We start from the raw sequence: 21,433 nt of genomic DNA, 5'->3' as shown, positions 1-21,433 counted from the left end.
GGACATATTTAATATCAGTCTGTTTATCGCCTGGTCAAATAATCAGTCTGATTATTTGCCAGTTTTTACCAGTAATTTCAAGAAACTGTTTCACAGTTACTTCAAGAAACAGGAAAAATGAATAGATAAATAAACGAGAACAGAAACACCTGCAATGCAAGCAGCCTGATTGTTGTTGCTGTGTGGGAAAAGGTTTTTGACTACATTTAGACATTTATTTGGTTATTACATTCAGAATGTGTCATCTTAAGAAAAAGGAGACCATACAGACACTGTGGTGTCGAACGCTCAAGTTCAGTAATTTAGTGACTCATTTTATCATATTGTAATTCATCAGCCACAAAAATAAATAGATAAAGTAACAACACTGTAAATAACTGCCACTGAGTTGGGTCTTTACAAGAGTTAGCTGGTGAACTGATTTAGTCTCATCACCAATGATACCGTCATTAGCTGCATCCCTGGATCTGAACCTGTGGGGCGGAGTTTAAGTGGGACGGGTCACATTAGGCCAGCAAAGCCGAAATCGAATAAAGATCAATGAGAAGTGCAGGAGATCGACAGACAGTATATTGTGACCCTATGAATGAGCCTTCACTCCTGCAGCCCCTCTCACATGTGCCGGTCGTCTGGATCGTCGGGATGGGAGGCTGCAGCAGTTGCTGAGGCGAAACTGCTCGCTCCCTCATGCGTGCGCAGGAATTTGTGTCAAAGCCACTCAGTCAGCAGCGTGGAAGACTTCCGCAGCACTACTGTAACACACTCTCACACACACACAGCCCACATCTTCATCCAACGGCACTAATACACAGGCCTTTTATTTACTCTCTGACTATTAATCACTCCATTCACAGTCCGCTGAGAGAATGTGTCTTTGTTTTATTGCTGTTGTTGGGGGAACATTTATTCAGTCAAAGTAAAAAGATTGTATCTGTTTTTCTTAGTGAGGCATACAGGAGGTGAGGATTTTTAATGTTTGTGTTCTTTTGGCTTAGTGAAATAGTTGCAAGGTTGCGGTGTTCTGTATAACAGGTTTGCACTCAGCCAAAATCGTTTGGTTTGATCTGTAGCTCTTAGGTTGGGAGTTTCCCTGCTAAACAATATGCCAGCGAGCCTAATATATCAAAAGCTTTTACTCATGAAGGTGGTGAGAATGCGAACCCTACTTTCCAAAACACCTTTTAATGTCTACATTGTATCAATATAATGTATAAATACGTTAAATTCATATGCACCGGTTACAGTATTTTAGTATTTTGCGTCACAGTGTCAGCATTGTTTGCTGCACCTAACGCAGCTCTCAGGGTAAAAACAGCCAAAGAATAACATTTAACCGCGTCAAAAATCCTGGTGAAAAATAAAAACTACATCTGAAAGAAATAACATTTCAAATAAATATAGAGAAGTTAAAGCTGCAATAACTGCATCTGAAATGTAGTGAGGCACAGATGTTCTTTCAACCACTGTGCTAAGTACTATCACTTATGAACTTCCTCTAAAGTGCTTCAGAAAGTTATGATATTTCACGGCACTGTTTCTCTGTTCAAAATTTCAGCTGCTCCACCCTGTCAGCCTGTAACCATTAGCTGTCATGCTCTTACAGATGGTCCCTGATAACAAACAATTACAGCTGGTCGCTTGGCTGTAAAATAAAGCATTTCTGTCACAGTGCTGTGTGCCTTGTTATTAATTTAACAACTTGCTGGAGGCATTAGAGCACTTGTGTTTCTTTAAGCAGTCAAGGCGGATAAACACAGCACCAGTAAACAGAGCAGCACTACATATAGTCACAGCACCTTTGGGACATGATTCACTGTGGAAAAACAGACAGTTTATTGATTTCCTCACTGATCTCAGGTAAATGTGTCCCTGCAGTTCCCTGAGGAGGGCCACCACCAGGTGAGCGGTACATCGACAAGAGGACAGGCTCATGGTCACAATTCAACAGAACGAATCGATCAATAATTCAAACACGCCTCGTCTGCTCTATTTACGCTTCTCTATAGGTCCATCCCAGTAAGCACACTCTTTGTTTGCTGCCAGCATGAATCATTAAGCAGCAAATTGCACAGACACCTCAGAGATCCTGCTTCTATTCAGATGAGAGGAAACACTGTGCTCTTTAAATTTCTGGTTCCAGTTAATTCATTTAAATATTTGACTGTGTATATACTAACGTTATGCAGTCTGTATGAGCATTTCTACCAATCATCAAACTGAAAAGATGAAAAATACACTTCAACAATGAGTAAACGGCACTTTGACACCAAAAAATACTACAAAACTAAACAACTACTACTAAAAGCAACTGCAAGCATTAAATCAAATGACACCATGGGATATAAATAACGATATTTACACCTTCGCCTACAGATTTTAAAAATGATTCTTGTTTTTCTATAACATACATGTGCAAAATGGCACGCTTTTGCCCTGTCGCATCATCATAAATTGATCCCTGAGGATCTTCATACTGGGGGACTCAAACAAAACAAAACGGACTCTATAAAATCATATGCAGCAGCTAAACCTGATCATTACAGACGATTTGAATGAGCAGCATTCTGACATTTAAGCCTCCCACTGCAGGAACTATTCATAGACGTTTTTACCGTACGTAAAAATTTAGCTGTTTGTGCATATAATTGCTCTCATTTATCAGAGGCAAAAATAAAATGTAAGCACGGGTAATAAAAATGTTGCAAATACATAAAAGGCACATCTGACTGTTATATAACTGTTCACCACCCCTGAGCGCAAACTGTTCCTGTCGGGATAGTTTCCTGAGGTGTCTTAAAGCTGAATCAGTGTTTCTCTGCTAATTTAACAGAAGATCTTAACTCTGTTCGTGACACAAAATGGGTCGCTCCCTTCAGACACACCCAAAAAAAGACCCAAACAAAACCCACACAGCTCAGAGACGCAGTCAGTAAGCTCCACTTTCATAACAACACTTTGTGCAAACATATATCTTTACTTTAGTAAGGAGGAGTTCACTGAAATGGCACACAAAGAGCTTCAGATGAAGCACGAACCACTCAGGATTATGAAGGTGAATACTGAGATAAGTTCATCAATAAAGCAGCAGATACATGACCTCCAGCTGTATCTGTGATCCAGTCCTCTCGTCACATTACAGGGACTGAGTACTGACACTAATTTCCTGAAACAACGACATTCAGATTCACAAAGATTAAATTGGAATGGATTTCCTGTTCGAGTCAACATTGACTGAAGTTAGGAACACTTCTGTTACAATGTCGTTTTTGCTTGGATGCCGAAGAGAAGAGCCAACGTCTCGAGCTGCCAACATGAAACTGACGAGGATGTAGCTTAATACATCCACAGGAAAAGGCTTCTGTAAATTAACATTTTGGGGATTTTATGACTCAATATCAGATCATTCAAATAACGACTGGTTTGGATAGAATAATTTACTTTTTTCCATTTCCAATCAGTGAAAATATGCTTGTTTCTCCACTTGCCTTTTTCCCTACATCACATTGTTGTTACTATAAAATAAAAGCATGTATTAATTAATAAATTTTTGATCCCTTGTTTTTCTATACCTGCTGTAGCCTGTTAAGGGATGCGGGAGGGCTGGCGCCTATCCCTGCTGCCACGGGGAAAGATTCATCATGGCACACTGTCTTCACTGTCAAATTTCCAAACGCAGTGTGTTGCAGAGAGAAAAACAAGCTAATATTTTAGCACTATAGCACTTCAGTAAACATTCAGTAATTAATTTGGTTCAGACACTATGAAATACAAATAATGTGGAGGAAGCTTTTGACAACGATCTGACAGCTTTCTCTGAAAGCCGATCATGCGCCTAATTAAGACCCACACAATTGTGAGTGCTGGGTGTGCAGCAGATTTAAAAACCTGTGATGTATTGAAAGTGATACGTAAATGCTAATAATAGCAACATAATGTTGTTTTGCAGATTGATTCAGAGAATCAATGATTCATGACACCATCACCTTCACTTGCTGTCCTTCTAACAGAAATAAGTGCATGTCTGAAAGGGGACGGATATGTTACATGTAATAGATTCTAAATGTATCAGTTTTCTTATGAAAGGAAAGTGAAAAAAACCTATATGTGCAATGCTGCTGTTTTCTCATTTTCACAGTTCTGCTAATTAATCTATAAACTCAAATGATCAAACACAGAATCTTTTCTTTTTTGATGTGCAGTCATTTCAAAGAATGGATTAGCTCCAGCTACATAATTATAAAACTGGAGTTAAATCCACTTTCTTCCTTCAGTCACTCTTGTTTGAAGTACATAAAGTCAACACAGAAGCACAGATTCCCCGGTCGCCAACTAGCAATTTGGCGGTCTAACCACATAACAAGAAACACACTCACATAAGTATAAATTTATTCCAACAAGTTCTCCAATCTTGTTTGTTCCTACCTTTAACTACGACCCATGACTGTAAAGTACCAATCCTACATGCGTCAGGACACAAATACAACGTCATTCTCAAGTGATTTTTTAAGATCCCACAAAGTCCTCATAAGGAGGCAGAAGGGGCGTTTGGATGGTGCGTTATATGGAGTGCTCTCAGTCATCTGCATGAAACAACCGCCTGAAACCAACCGCTCAACACCAACATATCAAAGCTTTATTTTCACTTTAGAGTTAAGATGACAACAATTTTGTCACTTCCCGGTGGGTTCACCCAATAGCACAAGACTTTGAACTGAAATCTACAAGGTTAGGATTAGAAACTGACAGTGGTTAGGGCTAAAATAAATTCTTCATACAAGATTCCTGCTGCCGTCATCGCTGCTATTTTGGTGCCTTGGTTACACAACATGTTACAACAAAATGTTGCCAGTTTCTGGTTGAACTTAGACAATAATAGCACATGCTTAGCATAGACATTAATCTCACAACACCGGCTTTTACAACATGGACGCCATTTTTACACTCCACATGCAATTGCTCTTATGACCTCAAGAAGTCACATATTCTTAAAACTTAATTATTGGTTGTTTTGGCCTATAAGAGCAAACAACCTGTGGGGTCATATTTGAGAGGACAGTCTCACTCACTCACTCACTCACTCACTCGCTCGCTTCCTGTGTAGGCTTCATGAAAACTTAATGCCGGAGACTTAATAAAGCTTGAGATGTTTCTTTTGTTCCTGGACTTTCTGTTATTAATCTGCCTTGAAATGAGGTACATACTGTGACTTTTACATCTGAAACACAGAGCAGTGCTGTCTGTTTGGGAATCAGTGTCTGCTGGTGTTTTGAGACACGTAGGACGCCAGGAAAGAAAAATGAAGGGAGTCATATCTTTAAAACATGCAAATGCTCCGAGTTTAGGACAGTACACGAGGAAGGCAACATTTTTTATTCATGCCGTCTCTCTGCAGAAAATTGTGGAGGCTTTTAGAGTCTGGCAAGTGTTCATATCAGACAATGTGAGATGGGTTGGTGAAATGAGGGTGTGAACGATTCTTAGTTTTTGTTCCAAACCATGCATGCACATTAAACTGCCACAAATGCATCAACAACACAAATGAAAAGGAACACATGCTGTCATCACAGGGAGATGGAGGTGAGCAGTTAGGTGGTGAGTAATCGTCACATTCATTAATAGAAGGAGGACGGAGTGTAAATCAAAATCAAGTGTGTTGGAGAAGCTGAGCATCTCTTTGGCGCCGCGTATTAAAGAGAAATATGTGCAAGAACTAAAGCCGCACAGCATCTTGTTGTTTAGCGTCTACAGAGTGACTCAGCCGAACCAAATCAATCGCTCCATCTCTTTGCATTTTCCTTCTTGCTACCATCTGGTAATGCGTACGGTCCAACACACACACAATAACACCTTTCTGCAATTTATTCAACCATCTTTCTAACACACATAATCACAGCTATTCGGCCACTTAACCACCCACCTGAAACACATGGAGTGAGCATTTTAGCACTCACACACACTGAGCTCCACCAAGAGCGGAGAGTGACAAATTCAACGCTCATGGAAGAAGAAACGGTGCTAGTTGTGGATCACAGGAATGCACATCAAATACAACCTGCCTTGTTTGATCAGACAGTCTGACAGTGTGTATCAGACATCTTAAGTCATTTGCTCCAGAAGCACTTTCAGAATATCCTCCAAGACCTCCAAACTGGGACTCACAGCTTCCAGCTCTAAACTTAACTTTCAGATGTGAATTAATTTTGCAAACTGTGGATGAAAATACACTCGTTGCACCCACTCACACATTCCTTCTCCCTTGCTGCTGATTCATGTTAAAAGCACCTGCAGTCCAGCTCCAACACCCACAACTGTGCAAGAATATGTAAGTGCCACTCAACCTGGACTCTGTGCGACTGAGCCCACTCGCTTAACAGCTGACACTATTTGAGCCTTTATAAATAGCTCCATAAATGGGAGAAAAAAACTTTGTTTTATTAGATTTAATGGAAACAATGTCAATGTTGAGAGCACAAAGAAGAGTGTGATTTTCTGGATTTGGCTGCAGTGGCTTTTTTGGGCAGCAAATCGTATCAGTTGTTCAAGTAATCATATTTGACCTAATGAGAAAATCAAATTTAACAGAAGGGGGGAGCAAAATTTATATTTACAAGGTGTGGTTTCTGCTGTTTGTTTTGACCATGTCCCAGCCTGCAACACTGCAGAACATGTACGCCTTAAACAAACGATTTGACCTCTAAATGACCCCCTTTTGTGATATTTAAGCATAAATGCGTAATATACACTGCTTTAACAATCTGTGATATTTTATGCGCCAATGGAGTTAATAAAAGAAGAAGGATGAAGTCGAGTCTATACTTGAAAGGGGAGCATGTAAGCACTGAAAAGAACAAGTAACAACACTCTGAAAGGCAACAACCAACAACTGATGCTTTAACTACTGTGAAGCCACAGTGGACAGTTGTCCAGATAAATGCCCAGGTCGAACTCTAACTGTTGCTCAACTCAACTGTGTGTCAGCTGGGATAACCACTGTGTAAGTGGAGTTGTGGAGACAGTAGTGTCACATCAAGTTCACAATTTTGCCTAAGCTGTTTAGTTCTGTCATATTCCCTGTGCTCACACATTCTGTATATTAATACAGCCAAGTCATCAGGTCAGAAAGAAGTGACTGAAGAACGACCCTTTAAGACGACATGTCAAACCCCGGTCACTATCAATATCAAAGCATCTTGTCACTGCTGCTTTGCTCTAATAAAATCTTTATTCTTTTAACCACAGCGTCATCTGACAAAAGTTACAATCCGAATAAATCAAAGGGAAGATATGTGCATTAATATTGGCTATATTTACACATGTAAATCACAATTAATGTACATATGACCTCCACAGTGGTCAGAAGCAACAAAATGCCTCCAGTGTGTCTTAGACAGTCAGAAAATGGAGCACTGGGTGAGATTTCATTACAACGAGTCTGCCAGAGAGATAGTAACAGAAAAATGTCACAGTTGCTGGATGTCAGCAAGACTCACTGCACAACATATAAAAGGACTGTAATATCACAGTGACACGAGTTTACCTTTTTTCTTCTTTTTAAAATACTTTGGTAAGTTTTTATTGTCACAACAAACAATTGGAAAATCCTTATATTTAGCACAGGCCATGGCTTATAGGGCTATCGATGGCATTAGCTTTGATCTAATGCGCACAGGCCAAAGCTATGTAGCAACTGTTATACTGAAGGATGAGCAGACACTGGGAAAACTAGAACTAATATGATGCCGATACACAAGGACTGTGTGAACATTACTATATTTTCATATTGCTTTTCATATTGCTTAAATGCAACCTAACAACAGTCTTTTGGTATCTCATCTTATAAGATCAGATTTATTGTTACAGGGAAATACACAAAATTTCTCCTCTGCATTTAACCCATCCAGGTTGGCATCTGTTGAACACACACATGCACATGCATAGGGTCACACACTCATGAAGACAGATGCCATACACCGGACCAACTCTCACCACTGAGCCATGGCCGCCCCCTAAAGCAATGTTCCCATACCGGGAGTCAAACCCGGGCCGCCTGGGTGAAAACAAGGAATCCTAACCGCTAGACCATATGGGAAATACAGATGAAAAATATAAATGTTTACAAATCAAAGCGAGTCATTTAAGAAATTCTGAAAGAAAACTTTATTGTGTACCACGTGGCTAACTTGCTCATATTTCAAATGAGTGTTAGGTTTCTGCTGTAAATGTGCAGCTACGGTTGAGATATTGTGTTTTTCATGTCTCTGCTCTCTTGTTTTTCTCTTTCTTGGAGAAGGGTGCAGGCAGCAGCAGCTCAACTGCATTTAATGCTGCAGACATGGAAATATCCTGTTTGGGATTAGGCTAAAACAGGGGTATTGTGGTAGAATGCGTGTGTTTTTTTGAGCTGCTATGTTTGTGAATACACATTGTTGGGACATGTGAGACTAAAACCGAACTGATAAATAGGTCCCTTGAATATGGTAACAAATAACTGAAGTCATTCATTCAGTTTTATTGCACAACTATGGGCAACATCAAATTAGAATTTTTTGGAAGTTATAAAACAAATAATGTGTGAGAAGTATATTTACCGCTAAAAAAACTACGAAAAAGGCAAGTGTTCAACTACCCACTGACCAGGGTTCAGTTTTGTTCAAAGACAAGAAGAAATTCTATATCACATTTAAAGTCAGGGTTTGACCCACTTAACCTCTCAACAAAAAGATGTGTGTAATTACCCTAATATCCATACGGTATAAATTAGCATATTTTAATTCTCTTTTCCGTTTCCTCATTTCTCACTTTTTCTTTTAACCAACTGCTGATGGTCTTTAACCCTTTGAAGATGTGAATAATTTTTGGAGCAATGAATAAATAACAATTCCTGCAACTGGTTTGCAATTTTGCTGCCAACAGTAATGAATTAAATCATCATTATCGCTTACAAAGCTGCTCTCCCCTCTGTCTTGATGAGCTGCATGCTTTGTGATGTATTTTTTCATCTAAGGTATTTTCACCACAGGGCATTTCACATCCAGGGAAAACTGTCCATCTGTAGCCATCCATAATTAATTATTTTCCTTAGTTCCACTCAGCGATCCTCTGGACAGAAGATTTTTTTTTTGCTGCAAAACACTTGGGACAAAGTGTAGTTCTTTCTCAACATTCCCAACCTCAAACATATACATGAGCATGGAAACAGAGCTGCTATCACCGCTCTTCCTGTGAAACACCATCCACTCCTGCGGCTTGAGATGAACTTTGAGTGTAGGTGTGAGCATACAGTGAGTATAGTTGATAAGGCAGGAAGACACACAACAGGAAATTGATTTTGTGCTGTAAAATGAAGATTAAATATATCTTTTCATTAGTCAAAATATATTAGTTGATCTTGATCAGGTATATGAACCTAAAGGAGAACAAACACTCAGTAAAATGATGGATCCGCCCCCAGTTAAGGCAACCTAATTAAAGAAACCTCACAGATAGGTAAAGTCTGAGGTTACTGGGTCGTACTTCTGTTGTGGCTTACAGCAACAAGGATAAATCAAATCAATAACTCATCACTCAGCCTTCGTCGGCAGAGCAGCTCATTAGTGTAGTGGACAGTCTGTGTCTATAAAGAGCCAGATTCAATAAGGAGCTGAGGAGGAGGAGACCAATGGGACAGACGTAGACATTAAATCCCCCATGGGATACTTAAAAGAGGAGAAATCAACATTTGGAAGGCAGCATGCAAACAGCTTGACAGAAAATTAGCTCCTTCTAGCAGCACTAAATACTTGAAAACAGACTTTTTTTTATTCAACTGGAAACCATGACGTCCACAGTGAATATTTGCTTCAACCTCATGCTGTACATGCTATCCAAAGAGTTTAGGTTGTTTTTGTGCTGTCTCACAAAAACCAACACAAAAGCCAGTGACTAAGGAATACATTTTACTGTAACTGTGCATTTACTTGCCATAACTTACGTCCTCAACACCACACACCCCAGTACTACAGATTCAACTATAAAAAGAAAGGATGGAGGAAACATAGCTGAATATGTAAGCATAAGAGCTCCCACCTGTAAAATCCTCATAGCACTCGCAGGTGAAGCCTCCCTCGCTGCTGCGACACACACCGTGGGCACCACATGGTTTAGAGTAGCAGAGGTCAATCTCAGTCTCACAGTAGTCTCCTGTGAAGCCGGTGGGACAGCGGCAACGCAGCCCGGCAATGGGGTGGATGGGTCTGAACAGTATGGTATCAGACGCAACAAACGGGGCCAGGCTGTCAAACTTCAGCACAGAGACACACTTCATGTAGTTCTCACATGGCTCTCGTAGACAGATGTTGTCATCAAATGGAAGAACTTCCTGGGAGGAGATCTGAGCCAGAAGACTGCGGTTCAAATACAGCCTCTCCTGGAGTTCCTCTGAGCCAAAGAACTCTCCGGTTTCATGGCCTCTCCCAGGCCTTTCCCCTCCGAGCCCACCGGTACGCTGGTGTCCCTCTCCAAATACAGGCACAGCCACGGACAAGCTGACATTGAGGATGCGAGCGCTGACATCTGTATCGTCTTGGATGTTGAAGATGACAACATCTTCGGGGGCAGCAGACAGGACCCGAGCCACACCGTCCAGGAACTGTGCGAGCAGCAGGGACAAGAAGTGCTCCTGGGACGTGTTGGCCAGACGTAATGTGATGCTGTTGGACAGCATCTCATCTGTGATGATGGTCACTTGGAGAAGACACTGTGCTGACACAGAGTGGATGCCATCTGAAACAGACAGGAGGCAGAGAAGGTTAAAACAACACTCATGGAATCATGGAAGGGCTCACAGCAAGTCTCTTGTGACTTTAAGTTCCTTACACAGTTTATGGGGACTACTGCAAACAATTGATAATTAGATTGGAAAATCTTCAATATCTCTTTAAACAACAGAATGTCTCTTTCTCCACATTTTTTTTAAATATCTTAAAAAAATAAAAGGGTTGAGTGGCACACAAAAATAAAGTCTGACACACGTAGCAGCTGTAACAGCAGGACTGATGCAGGTATATGCTGTTGGACGATTTATGCAGCTGCTGCTGTGACACTGGGGTCAGCGGGCCTCACTTTTGAAAAAGAGTAATGACACCTGACACTTTAAAGGGTATAATGATGACACCCTCCTTCTTGTTTTTCTTGGCTCAAACGGGTGTTTTTACATTTTTTTTGCCAGAACGGATCACAGATGAGTGTCAAGAGAGAACAAGTGTATGCTTTTCTTTCAGCACAGTCCAACTCACTAATCAGCAATTTCACGCCTGTATTCACAGCTCATCTTTGCTTTCTTTGTCCGGAAGCGGAGATGCTGCTTCATTATACATGCCATAGTGAAAGCCTTAAGTCTCATTTCCCAGCTCGGCAAATCCCTTGTTTCAATACCAGATCATGTTTTATCCTCCAACCTTCAATTATTTGTCTGTGAATGCAGACATCCAGTGTTTGTCTGCTGTTGTACAGTAAGTGCAAAACATCAATTTGCTTTTTTTTTTTTTTTTTTTTTAAACACTTTCAGTGGCCAAATGTGACCTTAAATCTAGACTAGCGACTGGCAAAAAAAAATTTAAAGGATTCTGTTTAATCTTGTTAGGCCTCATTTGGCAAACCCACCACAGCCAATGTTTACGCTGACTCTTTCTTCTCCCTTATTCTTCCACTATAACTGCATTTAAAACTACACAAAACTGCTTATCAGCCATTAGAATCAGCTGAACATCCCTAACGGGAGCAAAAAGTGCACTGCTCACTGAGGAGGAAAAGGAATTATAGTAATGGCCCCAATCAGAACACAGTCATCTAATGTTGCTAACAAGCACAAAACACACTGTTTGGAATATGGTTGTTCTACATTTAGCTGAAAGGAACGTTTTGAGACAAATGCAAAACTTAACCTGGATCATTCGGCTTTGTGCCCTGTGACACGGAGTCACTGTCATACCATGGTTACCAAACACACAGCGGGACAAAACTGAGACCATATCTCAGTTTGGTTCAAAACAGCTGTTGAACAACCCTGTAGCATTTGAGCTCATAAGTCACTTATATCTTACCTCATTCTATCATTAGTTATCATGTGTTTATCTCATTATCTGTGACTTTAACGCCTAAAAGAGTTTTTGTTTGGTTAATGAATTCACTTATTCAGCCAGATCTCCACTGCCAGCACTTGACACCAGCCTTCACTGTCTCTGCTAAACAATGACCACTTCTAATAATGGTGTAATCCAGCCATACATTTATACATCCAATGTATGATGACTGTATTTTCAATAGAGCTCAAGTAAAAAATATTCATAATAATAATATCAGATATCTTTGAACCACAGAAGAATTCTCAGGAAAGATGTAAGGAATTGAAGAAGGTCGTATGCACATGATTACGGTACTGATCTCACTTTCAAAGCTTTTCAACAGTACAGGTACTTCTTGCTCCAGAAAGCCGGACTAATTAGAACTGGTCACCTGACCAACACCAGAGATAGTCCAGTTCCCGGGTTTAGTGGCATGCAGGTCAAGAAGAAGAAACAGAACCTGTACAAACTTCCCCTCCCAAAGCAGTCATCTCTGGTTGGTGCTGGTTCCTCCAAATAGTCTACATAAAACATACAGGCTGTCTGATCTTGCCTTTGTGAGACTTTGGGTTGAACTCTGCAGATTTACAGCATAAATCCTCTGCCATAGCACTGATGACTGATTTTGCTCATGATAGGTGTTGTAACATATGTTGAAAAGGTTCAAAACTTCTATCAAGAAGAGGAGCCCAGCGAGGAAAAACTCATCATACAGCTGAGCTCAAACGCTTTGAGATACATTCTTAAGATGCTGAAATTTGTATCACTGAAATGAGCCTGTGTGTAGCACTATTCTCAAGTCTACTGCTTCACTTACAGGAACTAATAATAATTACTATTAATTTTGTCAAATGGAAGCTTGAAATAAATGAGTTTTTCTGAAGTAACAAATGCTTTAAGGTCATGGAGAGAGACCTTTTTGTCTATCTAGCTGACCTGCAAGTTGCTGTAGCCTCAAGAGCAAACACTGAACAGGCCTTAATCAAATCAAATGTGTCTGGAAAACAAGCCTCGGCCTCTCCCTCTAAAATAATCAATAAGATGCTTTGTTTGTGGCGTCTGGACGCAAGCCAGGGAGCAGAACCTGTGAGCAGAAATTCACAGAAATAGCACTTCCCAAAGTTACCAGATCCCTGATTTGGCAGCAGGCAAGTTTAAACACAGAGTGCCAAAGGAGGGGGGAGGAAAAGGAGGGGTGGTTGTAGAGGAAGTGAGATAGAGAAGCATGTTTGACACGGCTTTAATCCCCCAGCTTTCAGTCAAGCGATTCCAGCACAGTAATAATACAGGGGCTGAACAGAGGAAATGGGGGAGAAAAAAAAATCAAAGCTGGGTCGCACCTCTTATTCACACTTTACTGTAAACACACATACACACAAAACTTACACCTGTGTACGCAAGAAGACACATGCATATAAGAGAGGAGAGCATCACAGTGAGAACACCCAAAGACAATTGTTTTCCTTCATGTTTGATCAGGGGCAAATTCCCAACATTTGAATGGGTGAAGGGTGAGAACTTGTAGATCACACAATGACATGACACAAAAAAATAGGAAATGTGTGATTTCCACGGAGATGTCTTCAAACTGCTTTGTTTTTTCTTCTTTTGATTGATTAAAAACACTAGTCTCCATCGACTAACTTATTCTCTCAGGTCACTCAGATGTGATGTTTACATCACTGCCGAGGAGAGTTGGAGCCCATAAATACACAACTACGGCAAAGTTATTGGACGTGAGACTGTGTGCGGACGGTAGCGTTTCTCAATCAAGACAAAAGGCAGATGTGTGCAGGTCTTAGCGGGCTTTTCATCTAGCGTGAACAAACTAACTGGTGAGAACAGCAGTAGACCGGGGACTTCCATGCCCCATGTTCTGTGTGGTAAAACAACTCTCTCAGTTTAGTCTGGAGGTTTTAAGATAGAGGAAGAGGAAGCAAGATAACGGCAACTAGGTGTGTAGGAGTTAATTCACTTTACGCTAATCAAACCTAACTTTTAAACTAGGTCTTGTAGACCGAAGATGATTGATGATTCAGCACTTTGTAGCTGTTGAGACATTGATTTTGGCGGCTTGTTTTGGTGGAATAATGCTGTTTTTTTACACCGAAAGTGGTGTTTAAGTGGGTTTTTCAAACCCAAATACACCTGCTAAAACAAGCTGCTTAAAGGTTATGGAAAATTATTCTGTGCTTGAGATCTAAATCTGAGTGTCTAAGTCACCGCCAAATAAAAACACAACCCTGGAGTTCTGTATTGAGCTTCATCATTAGTTCTATAGTTCAATAGTTCAGTTAAATAGTTTAGTAGTAGCTGAAAATACTACTTTGTTTAATGTTTTATATCCCAACAAAGAAATCTGACTTCTAATAGGCCCAATTTCCTCTTTGTCATTGGTGACGGTCATTATATTTCCAATATAAGCAACCGTTCTTAATGTTAGCCACAAAAAATTTAACAAAACACAAGTAAAGGAACAGTCAAGTCCAGAGTTTATGAAGCTGATATGTGTGATGGAGGAAATATGGTCCGAGTTCTAAATGGTGGTTACTAACCAGCCAAAAGCTGTAACATTCTGCAGTGCATGTGACTAATAAAGAGACCAGAGTTGTACCACAGAGTTGTACCACAACTATCCGTGGTCCAACTGCGGAATAAAATCAGTTTTAATCTGTGATCTGAGGCTATCCTATGCTCTCTAATAATGCCTTCAAGGTCTATAAAAAACAAAAGGCAGACCCTGAGGAGGAGAAGGGTGAAATGAAGTTGAGTGAGTCACTCCATGCCCTAAAATGATCCAATTAAGAGGAGATGTAAATAAACTGAAGAAAAAGGAGTTGCTGTCTCTGTGTTATTCTGACCAAAGTGTCTTACAGACATTTCATTACGACCTCAGGAAATTGAAATTTCTGAAGAAATCCAATAACATGTCTCCTTTAAATCCTTTACTGCCAGTAGAAGCGTGTTTTTTCTCGGTGCTTTGGGAGCTACAAAGCCTGCCACCATACCAACATCAATGGACAGCATGACTTTGTATTTTACAGGCTGTGTTATAGATTCTGATAAACACACGTTTCTCTGATAACTAGAGTCGTCTGTTATTTCTGACTGGACCTCTCTTTTAGATTGTGAGTTGCTGCAGTGACAGAGCCTCTATATGAGACATTACACTTAGTGAACCTGTTTTACTGTAAAAGAAAAAGTAAGACGTGTTCACGCTTGTTGCCCAGACTAAAAAATACGGATTGAAAATCAGCACGTGCATGTGGCTGATGTGTTCCCATTAGGGTTGATTGAAGCTGAACCCGATTTCTACCTCCAACTACATCTGATAAAGGCAGGGATGCCTATTAAACACTGTCTCGTTGCTTTCAAATGCTAAGTTAGTGGGCGTTTTGACCAGAGCAGAAAAAAAAACCAAAAAAAACATTTACAACAGGCCAGTTGTGAGTCTGACAGAAGTTGGATGGCTTACTGCTGAGCATCACTTTAAAAGATTCTAAAGGTAGCATGTGTACATTTCCAGACTTTCCATACATTTTTATCATCCCATAGTTGCCCTTATTCTGACAAAATAGTGATAAGAGTAAGCAACTCTCTCATGAGAAAGTGAAACAGTGTAAAATTCCCTATATATAGCTATAACATTACTTAAGTTTAAGTTGTTCTAGATGCCAAAGCATTTGCATGTGGAGAAGTTAGCGCTGACCGTTAAATAGCTGATATCCTGACAAACAAAATGGAGTAAACAATATGTCCACTGTGTGATTCAACTTTCACTGATAAAAGCAGGTCTTCCTTATCACACTATCCAACTCTTCATTATCAGCATTTACATAGGCCTGGAAGTAATTTCTGTTCCCTGCACCAGAGAAGAGTTTGAGAATGGATACATGCAGACATCAGAAAGGGAAAAAGAAATTAAAATATTTCAACTAACGAACCTCAAGGGAGACTAACAAAGCTTCTGTACAGCAAAGCACTTGTGTTACCACACTTCCTCATAGTATAAGACTTTAATTCCAGCAACAACACAAACAACAAATTACTTTCTGCCTCAGCCAGTTCATCTCTTCACCTATTCAGTTCACTTAAAAATTGATTCTTTGAAGCAACAGTATCCAGCAAAACAGTGCTCTAAATGAGTTGGGTCTTTTAAAGGTTAGGCCATGTATAAGGACAGACATCGCCTTAATTACATCCTCTGCCAATTCACATTCTTGGATGGGAGCTCGGGCAGAGCTCCAGAGGTAGACGCAGCGCTGGGAAACTGAGCGCGAGGAGAATCTCCTCTCAAAGGAACCAGACCATCCTTCAAAGAGGTCATTCTCCACGGAAGTATCCTGCGCTTAAGCAACTGAGGGTAAGCGGTGCCTCTCTGGGCCAAAAAGGAGGAAAAGAGGGATGCTTATTTGGTAACAAGACAAGGTGCCAGCTCTGAAGTGTGACGCTGTTTTCAGCCCACAGTTCGACCCCTCTGAGCCTCTGGGTGCCAGGAATGCTCTCAGCGAGGAAGTGGCGCCAGGAGAAAGATTAAACACACACACTGTGGATGCAAGACTGCCAAAGCTGTGCACAGCATTGTGTGTGTGTGTGTGTGTGGGAGGTGGTGATCTCTACGTCAATATGTGCAGAGTGGACACTGAAACAGTTGAGGTTTAGTCAACACAGAATCGGTTAATGTAAAGAAAACAACAAGGCCTGGTGTCTTGGAAAATCTTGTGCTGCCCAGAGGGTGGATATGAGTCCAAAATACTCAATAATTTCACAAAACAAGCCAAAATATAGCTGGTTCACTGTTTTTTGGATTGCCGATGAGCAGTTTGCACCTGATAACATTCTTTTGAAAAACTTATTGTGTTCCAAATGTATCATCTTAACGAAAAGATTCCCCTGTTATATACACTGCATGTAAACAAGCAGGCTCATTATGATTTACAGAGAAGTCTCTCAAGACAAAGGCAGTCCTTGTCCTTGATTGGAGGGGAAATGTGAGGCTTAATATATATCAAAATATAATATAAAACAAAGCCCAGTTTGAATCCTCAGCAGAAACATGAAAAACAAATAATCCACTGACATAATACTATGTAAACAGAAAAATGATTCGCCATGAAGAAATATGCAATCAAACCAAGTTGGAGATAGTTGGATTTCTGCTGAAGCCCACTCTGGTTCTCAGAGGCTGGGATAGTAAGGAGGCAAAGGACAAAGAACAAATTGGTGAGACTGACCTAATTAGATCACAAAGTCTGCATCAAATCTCCCAGCTGAATCCCAGAAAATGTCAACAAAGTCATGGTGGATAAAGATCAGAAAGACTGCATGACCAAATCACTGAGGACAGAGACATCACCCAGCAGCACAGCATTAACTCAGCCATCACCCTCTGAGCAAGTGACAGTGATCAGTTATTCACCCTCTTCTCTTTATATCTAAATATTTCTGAGTAGAAGAGAAAAATTCTAGGTGAGATGGGTAACAAGACAAGAGAGGTCAACAAACAAAATGCTGCAAGTTTGATCTGAATCCATAACTAACGTGGACACGTTGACCATGAGCTGCCTTCTCTAAACAAAACAAGCACAGCATGGGCAGGTATGGCCTCCAGAGGACAGAGGGTCAGCGAGCTGAGCCGTACCTCCACCAACGATGGTGTGCAGAGCAGTGGTGCAGGTTCCTGCCGCAGAGACACTAAAACCAATGGTGATTTAAAGCACCACCCAAAGCATTAACTAAAACCAATATGTGACACTTAAAGAGCTTAGAAATCAGTTTAGGAAAATTTGAATCTGTCACTTTTGAAAGGACAAAGGACCGAAATGTTCATAGTTAATGACATATCAGTCATAGAAAAACAAGTTTTAGCCTGGTCTCCAGCCTGGAAGTATTTCCGCATTTTGTCCATTTAATACAAAATCGTTCTTTGCACATAAGACCCATCAATCAGACATCAGCCATGTACTTCCCCCCTCAGACATGTCTATGAGAGTGACAGGAAAAGACATGGGGCAGGTGCGATATTTGCAACTGAAGTGCAGTATAAATATAATGATCTTTATGGAGTCACAGTTTTCTCAGAACAACATGTCCTGTAGCCATAAAAATCAATGTTTGTGAGCCAGGTGCACAGTGGGTGTGTAAAACATAGCAGCTGTGGATGGAAGCAGCTGAAATATCACTTTTCTACATGTTTAAACTAAATGAACAGTCAGTGTTATACTGTGAGAGCTTAATTTGGACGCAGTAGTTGTGTAGCTATTTTTAACTGGAGAAAAAAAGTCTGTTTTCTTTAGCTGAGGACATCTCCTCCACACAGTGGAGCAGTAGTCACGGCTGTCGCCCCACAACAACAAGGTTCCCGGGCCTTTTCCGTGTGGAGCTTGAATGCTCACCCCGTGCATGCCATGGTTCTCTCTGAGTACTTTGGCGTCCTCTTACCATCCAAAAACACTCATGTTGGGTTGAATGGTTATTCTTAGAAGTGAATCAGTGAAGTGAAGATAGGATGCTGAACTTAAAACACCAAAGTACTGTCACTGCAATTATGTTAGCAGTCTGACGTTATTTTGGTGATGATGTTCAAACTTAGAGCTGCGAGCGTTGCTGTGGACTCTTACAGCCTGTTTCCTTTTGTCAAGTATAATGTAGGGCAAAGCTAACTCAAACTCCTTCCATTGAATGGGTGCAATTCGTAATGTCAAAATCTATCATTTAGCATTGAAGCTCAACAACACCTCAAGGTAAAAAAAAAAAAGGAAAGAGACTTCAGTGACTGTGCTAAATTAAAACACATGATATTGCAGAACAGCCACTGTTTTCTGTGACTGAGCAGCTGGCACAGTCTAACAGGTCTGACAGAGTGTAAAAGGACACACAATTAACAGAAAATAAATGAAAGAAATGTGCCACTTCTACTATACACTTCTGTCACCAGTGTGAGAACAAGCTGACAGCCCATTACTTTTGTGGTGCCTTCAGCATAAACAGAGTAAATGAAGACAATTCATGCATGTGAATAAATCTCAACTGAACAAGTCATCTTTACATGTCAAAAAGCAGCTAATCATGTAATTTTCAAAAATCAAGTTTGATTGCTTTTTTTTGGTTTTCTTTATGACAGTTTTCAACTGACCTCCTCCTGAGTGCTGAAATATTCATAATGAACTCCCATTATATCAAGATTGTATGTATTAAGGACTTAAGGGTCAGAAACACAGGTTAAAAAAACCTGGTCGCTCCATCTCTCAAAATGCAAGTTAAGCACCGTGCCAACAAAAACGTCTTCAGGTTACTGTAAGGAGAGGAAACACATGAGATCCCCTGTAAAAATACATTAATTATCCTGGCAGTAGAGAGACCATAAATAATCACACTCAAACAGCTCCCTCCAACAACCATTCATCACACATCTAACGATGACACATAAAGAGGACCTCACTCAGTCACGGCCACGTTCAATCTGTGATCTGCCTCAGAGGCAGCTCATTGTTTTGCAGCAGAAGTGTGTCATGTTGGGGGAAACCTCGGGGTAAGAAGGTAATGAGGTTGAACAGAGCCTGTCTTGGCTGTTCAGCATCATTGCCGTACAGTATGTGCAGCACGCACTGGGTGCTCAGAACATCAAAGAGCACAAAGCCGTGGTCCCATTTCCAAGATCAATAGGGAGATCATGAATTAAAAATCGCTTTGGAGGGATAAAGCTGTGAGTGTCTTTGCAGTTCACAGCCTTTACAGCTCCAAAAGTTGGGCCGCTCTGCAAACTATACGTATTTAAAGAGTTTTTAATTTGAAATGAGAATGAGTGAGATCTGGGACAGAAATGAACAAATAGCCAAGACATTCGACTTAAAAATAGCCCCAAAGAGCCAACACAGGAGTAGCAAAACAGTCACAATCATGAAGTGGTGTACTGCCAAGTACAAGCACATCAAGCGACATCAGACAAAGATTTACTTCACACCTATCTTTTAAAGACTCCTTAGATTTTACTCTACAGCTTCATGAACACACATTGACTAGTTTTATCGATGCGACGCCCTTAATGTCTGATGGTAAGAAACCTGTTAAATTAACAATTTCTGATGGCGATGTAATAAAAAAAATATGGCAGAAGCTATTGGTGCTAGATGAGACGTGTTAGAGAAAACATAGTATGGAGAATTTAGTTAGTGCTGATGTTGTAGAAAAGACTGATGTCATGGCAACTGTGGCCACGTAAAATCCAAACAAGGTTCAGATCAAATACCACTTTTGAACAGAGTGAAGCTACGGTTGACAGGGTTACATTTTACATTCCAACACCACAAAGTTGACAGAGGCACACCACAATGCTACCACTTCAGTGCAGGGCTTGTGAGATCACCAGCAGCACACAGTTTAATTAATTTGAATTGAATACTCTGCCTTTGGAGCTGCTGATCATATTCATTGATTAAATGCACCCTGCAGCTACATGTGTGTTTATGACCTGGACTAATACATTACCTTTCACTTGTCCAAAGTACTTGAGTTTGACTTGTTTACAGCCAATTTAAGAACAAACCTTTTAACCTTGCAGATGAAGAGGCTTGTCATTACAAAACCAAGCGATTCAAAAGTGAATCAGAAGAAGCTGGAACTCTTGTTTAAGAAAAACTGCAGCGAGTGACTTTTTTTAATGTTATTTTATTTGGGATTTTTTTTTCTGGGTGAATTTTAGATTTCCAAGGTCTCAGATAAATTTAGTATCCAGTTAATTTTAATTTGATTCAGTCTCCATTTGGTCAAGGATCTTTCCGTTACTATCCCAATTCTGTCCTGATAGGAAAGACAACCACAGGCTTGTGTTAACATATGAGACCACGAGATGAAGCTTCTGACGTCCATACGATTACGCATGTATTATGTAGGTTTTTTCTCCAAGGTGTGGACAATAAATAACAGAGTAAACCCAGCAGAACAACAGATTTAATCCCTTCTTTATTTGAGTCAGCTAGCTCAGGTTCAGTTAACTTTCCAGTAAGGAAGAACGCAAAAACAAATCAGTCCTGGACAGGCACTAATGACTACTGATGTGAGTTAGAATTGAGTCAACAGAACTTTATCATCACAATGATAGTCTTATGGCTCAGTGCTCTGCCAGCATTAGAAATTGTGTAATTAGATCAAACTTATCCAGTGTCTCCTTCATTAAAGCTAAGAGCACTCTGTTTGGCGTCCGTTTAATTTAAAAGCCGGAGTCTCGGGTTCTGGTGATCAAAAGGGATGCAGTAAAATGTGACTGGGGAGCGGCCCGTTTGAATTAAGAAGGACTGAAAGGTGAAGCACACTCAACTGCTGCCTGAATGGAG

At 40.5% G+C, this 21,433-nt stretch overlaps 1 protein-coding gene across 1 annotated transcript in view; it reads right to left on the bottom strand.

The window, feature by feature from the left end:
• Window positions 1-21,433, bottom strand: part of celsr2 (cadherin, EGF LAG seven-pass G-type receptor 2) — a 65,086-nt gene that overhangs the window by 30,604 nt on the left and 13,049 nt on the right. The window contains exon 2 of the mRNA XM_072382179.1: window positions 10,066-10,761. Coding sequence (XP_072238280.1) covers window positions 10,066-10,761 — 696 coding nt within the window. The remainder of the gene's footprint in view (window positions 1-10,065; window positions 10,762-21,433) is intronic.

The sequence above is a fragment of the Leuresthes tenuis genome, unplaced genomic scaffold (assembly GCF_036924035.1).
Source record: "Leuresthes tenuis unplaced genomic scaffold, fLeuTen1.0.hap1 SCAF_3, whole genome shotgun sequence".
In the NCBI taxonomy this organism is placed as follows: domain Eukaryota; kingdom Metazoa; phylum Chordata; class Actinopteri; order Atheriniformes; family Atherinopsidae; genus Leuresthes; species Leuresthes tenuis.
The sequence above is the reverse complement of the archived record's forward strand: the minus strand, read 5'-3'. Positions and strand labels throughout refer to the sequence as shown.